At 43.5% G+C, this 12,500-nt stretch overlaps 1 protein-coding gene across 2 annotated transcripts in view; it reads left to right on the top strand.

Annotated features, from left to right (window-relative positions):
* Positions 1 to 3,254: 3,254 nt before the first annotated feature.
* b4galt1 (UDP-Gal:betaGlcNAc beta 1,4- galactosyltransferase, polypeptide 1) overlaps positions 3,255 to 12,500 on the top strand; it is a 12,266-nt gene continuing 3,020 nt past the window's right edge. Inside the window, exons 1-2 of one of the 2 annotated variants that reach the window (XR_014532039.1) lie at positions 3,255 to 3,685; positions 12,351 to 12,500. The exon at positions 12,351 to 12,500 is cut by the window's right edge and continues 83 nt beyond it. Coding sequence is in view for 1 of the 2 variants with exons in the window: in XM_083533131.1 (XP_083389257.1) it covers positions 3,373 to 3,685; positions 12,351 to 12,500 (463 nt within the window). In the remaining variant the exon portion in view is untranslated. The remainder of the gene's footprint in view (positions 3,686 to 12,350) is intronic. The other variant, XM_083533131.1, reaches the window with a different exon arrangement.

The raw sequence follows: 12,500 nt of genomic DNA, 5'->3' as shown, positions 1-12,500 counted from the left end.
GTGTCCCTGTTTAGCATTTCGCTTAGCAGCCCCAAGGAATGCATTCGTTTCACTGCCTTCAGGTTAGTCTGCGGAAAAGTTGGATTTTGTTCATCACTTTACACAGACTGTTCATGCATTCAGATTGTGGGGACCCAAATTTAAACACTGATATTAACTGGTTCCACTTTAGATGAGTAACATTTATTTTATATCCAATGGACGAAGAGTTTAGTCTTACACTGCCTGTCTTCATTGGTCAAGTAGTGTATAGTTTGGTTACGGTTTTGGAGACCCCACCTCGAGGCCTGAGGACCTAATCACCTGCTCTGCCAATAGCTAGTGCTGGCCCTGTTTGTGGGATGGAAATGCCAACTGAGAAGAGAGAGAGAGAGAGAGAGAGAGAGAGAGAGAGAGAGAGAGAGAGAGAGAGAGAGAGAGAGAGAGAGAGAGAGAGAGAGATTAATGTAGAAAAATAAAGCCAGTCTTTTTGTTGGAAACCCGTCATCTGCCTTCCATCACCTCTTCTCTAAACTACCAAACTTTCTACAAACACTAATCATTTATTCCTTCTTTATTATTACTTTGTTTACTGTGTTGCTCAGTGTCATTAATGGTTGCAGTTCCGCATAACAGCCACACGGTGTTGCCATTTATCATCATAAGCTTTAATCTTCTGCCCTATTATTCATCCACGTTCAGTAAGAACTTTATCCACATTCTGGTGTCATGGTGGAGCAGTACATATTGCTTTTGCCTCACAGCTCCAAGTTCCTGTCTGTTTAGAGTTTCTTATATTCCCTATTTGGGTTTCCTCCGGGTTCTCCAGTTTCTTCCCACCTCCTGAACACCTGGACTAGTTGGATTAGTGATGGACTTCTCACCTCACACCCAGCGTTTCCGGGATATTTAATTTTTAATCTTCTCCTCCCGTCCCCTCATTATTATTATTTCAGTTTTATTTGTAATATTAAAGTTCCTGTTAAATCAAATAAGTTATAAAACTTTTTATTATAAAACTTTCATTGATTTATTTATATCATTAAATGTATATTATATTATATTATATTATACAGTAGTATTTAAATTTTTCCCCTTTGTGGTTAAAATATTTGGGTACATTCATGAGACACGTGAGGACACATGAAATAATCAGCCTGGTGTGTCAAGCATCATCAACCACATCACAGTCGAGTAATTATTCTGATGTCTGAGTGGAGAACATTAAAGTCATTCTGTGTAAAAGCAGATTGTTCTCCAAACGTGTTGAAGGTAACGTGCACGGCGCCAGGTGTCTTCTCGCTTCTCGCAGATGTTTGAATGTACGCTGTTTGCGTAGCGAACTTCTCTGGACGTTCAATTTTAAGCTGCATTTTTAGCAACAGCGCCCACTAGGGCCACAAAATGGGATGGTCACAAAATCTAGTGTAATACCGAAACCGTTCTGTCGTTTGTAAAGTCTCTGAAATAAGGAGCTCAGATGTTGTGAAATGTCGTGGAATGATGTTGTGGAATGAAGGTAAAATAAAAAAAACCCGAATCCCACCCAGGCTTAGTCTCTAAACCTGCCCTATTTCGCCATGAACAAAGGTTCAGATACACACTATATTGCCAAAGGTATTCGCTCATCTGCCTTCACATGCAAATAAACTTGAGTAACATCCAATTCTAAATCCAGAGGGTTTAATATGATGATGGCCCTTTGCAGCTACAACAGCCAGCCAGACATCCAGCCAGCCAGCCAGACATCCAGCCAGACAGCCAGACATCCAGCCAGCCAGACATCCAGCCAGACAGCCAGACATCCAGCCAGCCAGACATCCAGACATCCAGCCAGCCAGCCAGCCAGCCAGCCAGACATCCAGCCAGCCAGACATCCAGCCAGCCAGCCAGACAGACAGACAGACAACATTGAAAGAGCGAGTTCTGACCAATATACAGACAAAACCTTTCCTTTGTTTATATAGAATGACAATGTTTGAATGCTAATCGATGGTTATACAACAGGCCAAGTGTACAAATCAAAATCAGTTGTTCCCTTTTACAACACTTAAATGCAACAAGTAAAAATGCATAAAACCTTAAAAATACTCACTGGTAACACATTTGCTTGTACATAAACAGTGAAGAAAACTACCTGTACACTACAGACCGTACTAACTGCTGATTTCTTTTTCACACACTTGTACTTAGATGCATTTCTTGTAGCCCCCCAGCCTGCTGATCGACGGGTCACAACTGTTTTAGCAGCAAAATGGAAACAACACAATATTAGGCAGGTGGTCATAATGTTATGGCTGATCAGTGTATATTAACTTACATATGCATATTAATGACACTTTAACTACAGTCACCAATAAAAATGGAAAAAATAAAAGATGAATCTGGACCAGCTTTCTTCTGATTATTATTCATTGACCATTAACAGCTCGCTGTGTTTCAGTTTTATTTACAAACTTTTTCTTTGGTATTTGGACAGTCAGCTCCTGACACAATGTCCCTGTACAGTCAATCAGCTCGGAAATAACGATCCATGTTTAAATGGCGCTGACGTGAAACAGCAGATTATAAGAAAGACACAATGACAGCTCACAACGCTGCATCACGAGCTGCACTGTTTAAGCAAAAAAGTTGAGTTTTAAAGAAAACCATGAACGTAGCAAAATAAAGCCAGTCTTTTAGTTGGAAACGTGTTATCTGCCTCCCATTTCCTCTTCCCTGAGCTACCAAAATCTCCACAAACACCAATGATGCATTCTGAATTTATTAAATCCTTTATATTTTATACACGGCCGATTCCACCCTTTTTGGCACCCGAGGTAAGATTGCTTTTTTTCGAGTGCTGATTTTATAAACTGTCTTAACTGCTGAGTTGCTCAGTGTCAGTAGTGCCTGCAGTTTTACACATCTGCCACACGGTGTCGCGATTTATCATCGCAAACTTCGTCCACCTCCAGTAAAAACTTTATCTACATTTTGGTGTCAGAGTGGAACAATAAATAATGCATTCTTCTCACAGTTCCTGTCTGTCCACTGTGGGTTTACTCAGGACCTCCCAGTTTCCTCTCACCTCCTGAACACCTGGACTAGGTGAGCTGCTCACCTCACAGGTTTTTTTAGGATGCACTCATTAATCCTAAAACTGAATAAAAAAAAAAAAGTAAGATAAAAAAACACTTTGAAGTTGAACACACACACAAACAGGCAAACTCACACACCCTCTTACTTTCTGTTTAATGCTGTAAATAGAACAGATCGAGGGAGTGAGAGGCAGGTGGGTGTGATCAGGGGTGGAGTGTTTCAAGGGGCCAATTGAAATTATTCAACGTATGTCATTGAGCATTGACGATAAAACATTGTTTTTTTGTTTGACTTTTGAGATCCTCTTTTTCTATGCTCGGGAAATCAGTACTGATGGAGGAGCGACTCTGTAATTTCAGGGTGTTATGGCGCATGTTTATTGTGGTGATGGCAGTGGGACTCGTCTTTCTGATCCTTATCTGCTACGGGAGCTTCGATTTGTCTATGAACTTCATGAAGTCGAAGGGGAAGCAGCAGCAGCAGCAGCAGCACATGATCACCCCTGTCCTGGAGAAGCACTCGCGCAGCAGCAACCTATCAGATTCTCCATTCGCAACAGAAGTAATCACTGAGATCGTCACAAATCAAAGTCTGAAGATCTGTCCTGAGAATCCTCCTCAATTAAGTACTACACTCATTCATCTATCTCTCTCTCTATCTCTCTATCTATCTATCTATCTATCTATCTATCTATCTATCTATCTATCTGTCTGTCTGTCTGTCTGTCTGTCTGTCTGTCTGTCTGTCTGTCTGTCTGTCTGTTTAATTACACTGAGATATAATAAGTATATGATATTTATATCTCTGAGTGTAATAGTATTTCTGGTGCTTTACTGGCAGGATAAAGGAGTGTTTTTGCCACGTTTTGTTTAGCAAGTACAGAGGGAAGGGAAGAGAGTAAGAGAGAAATAAAAAATAGGAAACTGATGTACATTAAATGTAGAAGAATATTATTGTGTACAGAACTGTACAGAATTGTGTGTGTGTGTGTGTGTGTGTGTGTGTGTGTGTGTGTGTGTGTGTGTGTGTGTGTGTGTGTGTGCACGCGATTGTACGCGTTGAATTAGTACCTTGTGTTTTTCAGTGCTGTGTTTTTGTAAGGGTTTGTGTATGTGTTCTGGATGGTGTTTTATGTGTTAACAGTACTGCATTGTGTTGGTGTGTGGGGATCAGTAGGTGTTGGTGTGGTGGGGGTCAGTTAATGTGTTAGTGTGGTGGGGGTCAGTAGGTGTTGGTGTGGTGGGGATCAGTAGGTGTTGGTGTAGTGGGGGTCAGTAGGTGTTGGTGTGGTGGGGATCAGTAGATGTTGGTGTTGTGGGGGTCAGTAGGGGTTGATGTAGTAGGGGTCAGTAGGTGTTGGGGGTCAATAGGTGTTGGTGTGGTGGGGATCGGTAGCTGTTATTGTGGGGAGTCAAGTCAAGTCAAGTCAAGTTTATTTGTATAGCGCTTTTCACAACAGACATTGTCTCAAAGCAGCTTTACAGAAAACAACAGTGAAGGTGAATGGTGTGCGTTTGTCCCTGATGAGCAGCCGTGGCGACAGTGGCAAGGAAAAACTCCCTTAGATGATATGAGGAAGAAACCTTGAGAGGAACCAGACTCAAAGGGGAACCCATCCTCATATGGGTGACATCAAAAGTTTGGTCATAAATCTTTCAACAATACAGAACAATTTGTGATCATCATAGATCCAGCATCAGCTTCTCCATGCCAGGGCCTTTAAACACTCGGCATCTACTTCTCCATGATCATCCATAGGTCCATAATCTTCACGAGGTGGGACGTGACTGGAGCTGGCCAAACCTCAGGATGCCTCGGGATGGGGAGAGAAAGAGAAGCAGTGGAGAGGAATTAGCGTAGCTGCTGTTCATGATATTAACAGCACAAGTTGATAATGTGCATGTGATCAGATGTTCTGGAGCACAAGGTTATGATGTGATGTGTGTGATGTGTGTTATGTGTAGGCTTTGCTAAAAAGATATGTTTTTAATCTGCACTTAAACTGGGAGAGTGTATCTGAACCCCGAACACTGTCAGGAAGACTATTCCAGAGTTTAGGAGCTAAATGTGAAAATGCTCTACCGCCTTTAGTGGACTTTGCTATTCTAGGAACTACTAGAAGCCCAGAGTTTTGAGATCGCAGGGGGAGGATCAGTAAGTGTTGGTGTGTGGGGATAACTAGTTGTTGGTGTGGTGGGTTTGAGTAGATGTTGGTGTGGTGGGGTTGAGTAGATGTTGGTGTGGTGGGTGTCAGTAGTTGTTGGTGTGGTGGGGATCAGTAAGTATTGGTGTGGTGGGGGTCAGTAGGTGTTGATGTATTGGGGGTCAGTAGGTGCTGTAGTGGGGTTCAGTAGGTGTTGAAGTAGTAGGGGTCAGTAGGTGTTGTAGTGGGGTTCAGTAGGTGTTGAAGTAGTAGGGGTCAGTAGGTGTTGGGGATCTGTAGCTGTTGTTGTGGTGGAGATCAGTAAGTGTTGGTGTGTGGGGATTAGTAGATGTTGGTGTGGTGTTGTGGGAATCAGTAAGGATTGGTGTGGTGGGGGTCAGTAGGTGTTGATGTAGTGGGGGTCAGTACGTGTTGTAGTGGGGGTCAGTAGGTGTTGATTTAGTAAGAGTCAGTAGGTGTTGGGGTGGGTCGGATTGGTAGGTGTTGGTGTGGTGGGGATCATTAGCTGTTGTTGTGGTGGGGATCAGTAAGTGTTGGTGTCTGGGGATCAGTGGATGTTGGTGTAGTGTGTTGGGGGATTAGTACATATTAGTGTGGTGGGGGTCAGTAGGTGTTGGTGTGGTGGGGGGCAGTAGGTGTTGGTGTGGTGGGGATCAGTAAGTATTGGTGTGGTTGGGGTCAGTAGGTGTTGATGTAGTGGGGTTCAGTAGGTGTTGATGTAGTAGGGGTCAGTAGGTGTTGATGTGGTGGGGTTGAGTAGGTGTTGGTGTGGTGGGGATCAGTAGGTGTTGATGTAGTGGGGGTCAGTAGGTGTTGTTGTGGTGGAGATCAGTAGCTGTTGGTGTGGTGGGGATCAGTAAGTGTTGGTGTGTGGGGATCAGTAGATGGTGGTGTGGTGGGGATCAGTACGTATTGGTGTGGTGGGGGTCAGTAGGTGTTGATGTAGTGGGGGTCAGTAGGTGTTGTAGTGGGGTTGGTAGGTGTTGTAGTGGGGGTCAGTAGGTGTTGATGTAGTGGGGGTCAGTAGGTGTTGGTGTTGTGGGGATCGGTAGGTGTTGGTGTGGTGGGAATCGGTAGCTGTTGTTGTGGTGGAGATCAGTAGCTGTTGTTGTAGTGGGGATCAGTAAGTGTTGGTGTGTGGGGATCAGTAGATGGTGGTGTGGTGGGGATCAGTACGTATTGGTGTGGTGGGGGTCAGTAGGTGTTGATGTAGTGGGGGTCAGTAGGTGTTGTAGTGGGGTTGGTAGGTGTTGTAGTGGGGGTCAGTAGGTATTGATGTAGTGGGGGTCAGTAGGTGTTGGTGTTGTGGGGATCGGTAGGTGTTGGTGTGGTGTGGATCGGTAGGTGTTAGTGTGGTGGGGATTGGTAGGTGTTGGTGTGGTGGGGATCAGTAGGTGTTGGTGTGGTGGGGATCAGCAGGTTTTGATGTAGTGGGGGTCAGTAGGTGTTGGTGTAGTGAGGGTCAGTAGTTGTTGGTGTGGTGGGGGTCAAATTAAAATTTTATTTGTCACATACACATTCATACAAATTAGGACATGCAGTGAAATGCTTTTTACGACTGTCCAACATTAAACATGAAAAAAAAAAAATACAATATAGGGATAAAAAAAAAAAAATAAAATAAAGCAAATAAATAAAAATAGTATAACGTTTGGAAGAATATATGTATATACACATAAAGTAATTAAGTGTGATTGTCCTACAAATGTTCATGTGCAGTGTGGTATAAAGTGACACTGTGCTGTGCAAGTTCAGAGTTGAAGTGACAGTCCAGAGTTTAGGTGTCTTACAATTGTGCAAAAAAAGTTGTGCAGAAATAATTCTGCAGTAGAGAAATGAAGTAAAGATAGAAAGAGAGGTCACTAGTTGTTTGTGTGGTGGGGGTCATCAGGTGTTTATGTGGTGGGGGGTCAATAGATGTTGGTGTGGTGGGGGTCAGTATGTGTAAATGTAGTGGGGGTCAGTAGGTGTTGATGTAGTGGGGGTCAGTAGATGTTGATGTAGTGGGTGTCAGTAGGTGCTGATGTGGTGGGGATCAGTAAGTATTGGTGTGGTGGGGCTCAGTTGCTGTTGTTGTAGTGGGGGTCAGTAGGTGTTAATGTATTGGGGGTCAGTAGGTGTTGATGTAGTGGGGATCAGTCGGTGTCGGTGTGGTGGGGGTCAGTAGGTATTGTTGTGATGAGGGGTCAGTATGTGTTAATGTAGTGGGGGTCAGTACCTATTAATGTAGTAGAGGTCAGTGGGTGTTAGTGTGGTGGGGGTAAGTAGGTGTTGGTGTGGTGGGTGTCAGTAGGTGTTGATGTAGTTGTGCTGAGTAGGTGTTCGTTTGGTGGGGATCAGCAGGTATTGGTGTGGTGGATGTCAGAAGGTGTTAATGTAGTGGGGGTCAGTAGGTGTTGTGGTAGAGTTTAGGTGTTGGTGTCATGAACAGTATGTGTTGATGTGGTGAGGGTCAGTAGGTGTTGGTGTGGTCTGGGTCAGTAGGTGATGTGATTGGTGTCAGTAGCTTTTGGTGTGGTGGGTGTCAGTAGGTGTTGATGTAGTTGGGCTGAGTAGGTGTTTTTGTGGTGGGGATCAGCAAGTGTTGGTGTCAGGATGATTTTAGGGTGTTATGGCGCATGTTGATGGCAGTGGGACTCGTCTATCTGAACCTTATCTACTTCAGAAGCGTCGATGTGTCCATGAGCTTCATGAAGTCATAGGGGAAGCAGCAGTAGCACATGCTTACCCCTGCCCTGGAGAAGCGCTTGCTCAGCAGCAACCTATCAGAAGTGATCACTGAGATCATCACAAATCAAAGTCTGACTACACTCATCTATCTATCTATCTATCTATCTATCTATCTATCTATCTATCTATCTATCTATCTATCTATCTATCTATCTATCTATCTATTCAAATACATAGATATAATTGTATATAATATTTATATCTTTCAGTGTAATACAATTTCAGGTTTTATATTTTCAGTGTAATGTTCTTTACTGGCAGGATAAATGAATGTTTTTGCCATAGCAAGTACAAAGGGAAGAGGGGAAAAGAGAAAAATAAAACAGGAAAGAGTGGGATGTACATTATTGAAGCAGAATATAATTGTGTACAGGATTTTTGAAGGAAAGTACAATTAAAAAAATATAAAATCTTCTTCTTCTTCTTCTAGTTGCTCCCATTAGGGGGCGCCACAGCGGATCATCCGTCTCCATATCCCCCTGTCCTTTACATCTGCCTCTTTCAAACCAACTATTACCGATGTAATTCTGTAAGCGATCTAGGAGGAGATCATGATCTATAGTTTTGAATGCAGCACTAAAATGTAATAAAACTAACAGTGAGATGAAGTCCTGGTCTGAAGCTAAAAGCAGGTCATTAGTGATTGTAACTAGAGCAGATTCTGTGCTATGATGGAGCCTGAAACCTGACTGAAACTCCTCAAAGATATTGTTCTCCTGCAAGTGGGAACAGAACTGGGCAGCGACAATCTTTTCTAAAATCTGAGACATAAATGGGAGATTTGAAATGGGTTTGTAATTCGATAGCGTGTTTGGATCCAAATTAGGTTTCTTAATGAGGGGCTTAATAACTGCTAACTCGTCACTCCCAACGAACATCTTAACATCTTCAGCTCTGCTACCTCCAGCTCCACCTCCTGTCTTTTACTCAATGCCACTGTCTCTAATCCATACAACATCTCAGGTCTCACCACAGTCCTATAAACTTTCCCTTTCACTCTTGCAGATACCCTACTATCACAAATCACTCCTGCTATCACTCTTCTCCACCCACTCCACCCTGCCTGCACTCTTTTCTTCACTTCTCTAACACACTCTCCATTACTCTGCACTGTTGACCCCAGGTACCTGAACTCCTCCACCTTCTCCACCTCTTCTCCCTGCAACCTCACCCCTCCACTGCCCTCCCTCTCATTCACACACATGTACTCTGTCTTACTCCTACTGACTTTCATTCCCCTTCTCTCCAGCGTGCACCTCCACCACTCCAGGATCTTCTCCACCTGCTCCCTACTCTCACCACAAATCACAATATCTAAAAACTAAAAAAAATAAAAATAAAAAAATAAAAATAAATAATTGTAACGAAACACAGTGACAGATCATTCAGTGTTCCTAATATCTCTATTAATAAACCCCAGTCATTTTCTTCTACTAGTAGGAAGAAGAGTTTTTACTGGTAGGTAGGTTGTGCAATATTTAGTGTGTGTGTGTGTGTGTGTGTGTGTGTGTGTGTGTTTTGGGTGTGGAGCGTCGGACGTGTGTGTAATCTATAAAGATTTTAGAGATTTACACATGTTTTTATTGTGAGCTCTTACCACAGGTGTGTTTATTTTGTTAGGTTCTGTTTGTACAAGTTCAAGTTTATTTCTATAGTGATGTACAACAGACATTGTCTCAAAGCAGCTTTACAGAATTTAGTGTAACGTGCGTTACGTAATAATATGACTTTTCTGGAGTAACGAGTAAAGTAGCGCGTTAAAATGTAAATAATAAATTTACACACTAATATCTGAGTTACTTTTTTTATAAAAGTAATGCGAGTTACTTTTCAGCTCAATTATTTTCCATTAAAATGAACGTAATCTCGTAGAATCGCGCACCTCTACGTGCGAGCCGTGGGAACAGAAGCTGGTCAGAAGCGGAGATGGCAGGACAGAGCATTACATTACTGCGATGGAAGTATTTACATTATTTTGAAATAGTCGAGGAAAAGGAGAAGGGAATAATCGTTAAGTGTAAATTATGTGTTGGTGAAAAGATTTTGTCAACGGCAAAAAATACCACTTCAAATTTAAAAACATCTGCAAGCAAAGCACAGCATTACAGATGTGGAAGAGAGAGAGAGCCGAATGAAACCTGCACCCCGCCTCAAGATAAACAACAAAGGCTTGATTTCAGTTAATTCATATTTAGTAAATAGATTATCAGTAGATTTTCAGATACTAACCCTAACCTGAGCCACATCATACACATGGGCACACATGAACATCACCCATCCCTTCCTCTCTCTCACACACACACACACGCACACACACACACACACACACACACACACACACACACACACACACACACTCTGTTCAGCCAGATTTATTGTAAATGTCACACACCAACATAATGACAGAAAACACAGACTTTGTGTTGTTGTTTTTTTTTATGTGCGTGTTCTCTTGAGTTCAATACGGTATTTTCGGCAAATGCGCATGTGCGTGAGATGAACATACCGCAAAGTTTCCCAGTAGAGGCGAGATCATTTAAGTCTTAAAAATACCGCATTGATCTCCAGCGAAGCGAACACGCCCATTAAAAACAAACAAACACAAACTTTGATATGAACGTAAGAGCCGCATGAAAACAGCTATAACAAAAAGCCGCATGCGGCTCGCGAGCCTCGGGTTTGCCACCCGTGCATTACTGCATTAAACACTAGTACAAGAACTTCTCACCTGTTACACCTGTAAGGCCTGAAAGAGATCAAGCCTTAGCCAGGTAAGAAAAAGTAATGCAAAAATAATATAACGCATTACTTTCCATAAAAAGTAACTAAGTAACGCAATTAGTTACTTTTTTGGGGAGAAACTCAACATTGTAATGCGTTACTTTTAAAAGTAACGTTCCCCAACACTGGCTACTGAGCAACTCATAAAATAGTTTTCAGTCCAGCACCTGGAATTTGTCAGGGTGTGTGTGTGTGTGATATGATAGAGATCTTTCCACAGGTAAGTTTGACCTGTTTTTCTATTGTGAGGTTATTTGTGTGTGGGTGTGTGGGTGCGATTGTATGCGATTGTAAGGGTTGAATTAGTACCTTGTGTTTTTCAGTGCTGTGTTTGTGTGAGGTTGTATGTGTTCTGCATTGTGTTTTGTGTGCTCATTGGACTCTGCTGTTCCGTTTCCCAATAAATCATGGAGATTTCGTTTCTTTCTTTCCATGTCATTTGGTCAAATCTGATTAGTCTGATTGTTGGTGTCTTGCTCTAAAGTTTATTGTGGTGGGGGTCAGTAGGTGTTGATGTCAGGATCAGTAGGTGCTGCTGTGGTGGGTTCAGTAGGTGTTGGTGTGAAAGGGGTCAGTAGGTGTTGATGTCAGGATCAGTAGGTGCTGCTGTGGTGGATTCAGTAGGTGTTGGTGTGAAAGGGGTCAGTAGGTGTTGGTGCGGTGGGGGTCAGTAGGTGCTGCTGTGGTGGGTTCAGTAGGTGTTGGTGTGAAAGGGGTCAGTAGGTGTTGGTGCGGTGGGGGTCAATAGGTGTTGATGTGGTGGGTTCAGTAGGTGTTGGTGTGAAAGGGGTCAGTAGGTGTTGGTGCGGTGGGGGTCAGTAGGTGCTGCTGTGGTGGGTTCAGTAGGTGTTGGTGTAAAAGGGGTCAGTAGGTGTTGATGTCAGGATCAGTAGGTGCTGCTGTGGTGGGTTCAGTAGGTGTTGGTGTGAAAGGGGTCAGTAGGTGTTGGTGCGGTGGGGGTCAGTAGGTGCTGCTGTGGTGGGTTCAGTAGGTGTTGGTGTGAAAGGGGTCAGTAGGTGTTGGTGCGGTGGGGGTCAATAGGTGTTGGTGTGGTGGGTTCAGTAGGTGTTGGTGTGAAAGGGGTCAGTAGGTGTTGGTGCGGTGGGGGTCAGTAGGTGCTGCTGTGGTGGGTTCAGTAGGTGTTGGTGTTGGTGTGAAAGGGGTCAGTAGGTGTTGGTGCGGTGGGGGTCAATAGGTGTTGATGTGGTGGGTTCAGTAGGTGTTGGTGTGAAAGGGGTCAGTAGGTGTTGGTGCGGTGGGGGTCAATAGGTGTTGATGTGGTGGGTTCAGTAGGTGTTGGTGTGAAAGGGGTCAGTAGGTGTTGGTGCGGTGGGGGTCAGTAGGTGTTGGTGTGGTGGGGGTCAGTAGGTGTTGGTGTGGGTCAGGGGGGGTCAGTAGGTGTTGCTGTGGTGTTGATCAGTAGGTGGCCCTCAAACCTAACTGCCCAAAAAAGCAAGGGGCTAAATTACTGATTTAAGTTTTTCAAGCAATTCAAAAAAATTCGCCAAATTATTTCCTAAATGTCTATAAAATAAGTCTTTTTGAGGTTCACTGCTAGGTACCTAACCATGTCTCACCCCATACTCCTTTCTCTCCTGCCTTTACAATCCCCAAGAGGGTCCTTTGCATGTTGAATTCTCTAGTGTGGTGAAGTTGGACAAATTGATCGAGGAAGGCAGTGTATCTCCAGGAGGATGTTTCAGGCCAAAGGAGTGCGTGTCTCAGCAGAAGGTAGCCATCATCATCCCCTTCAGAGATAGAGAGC

This window comes from Silurus aristotelis, assembly GCF_946808225.1.
Source record: "Silurus aristotelis genome assembly, chromosome: 27".
In the NCBI taxonomy this organism is placed as follows: domain Eukaryota; kingdom Metazoa; phylum Chordata; class Actinopteri; order Siluriformes; family Siluridae; genus Silurus; species Silurus aristotelis.
Note: the sequence above shows the minus strand (reverse complement) of the source record. Positions and strands in the feature narration are given on the sequence as shown.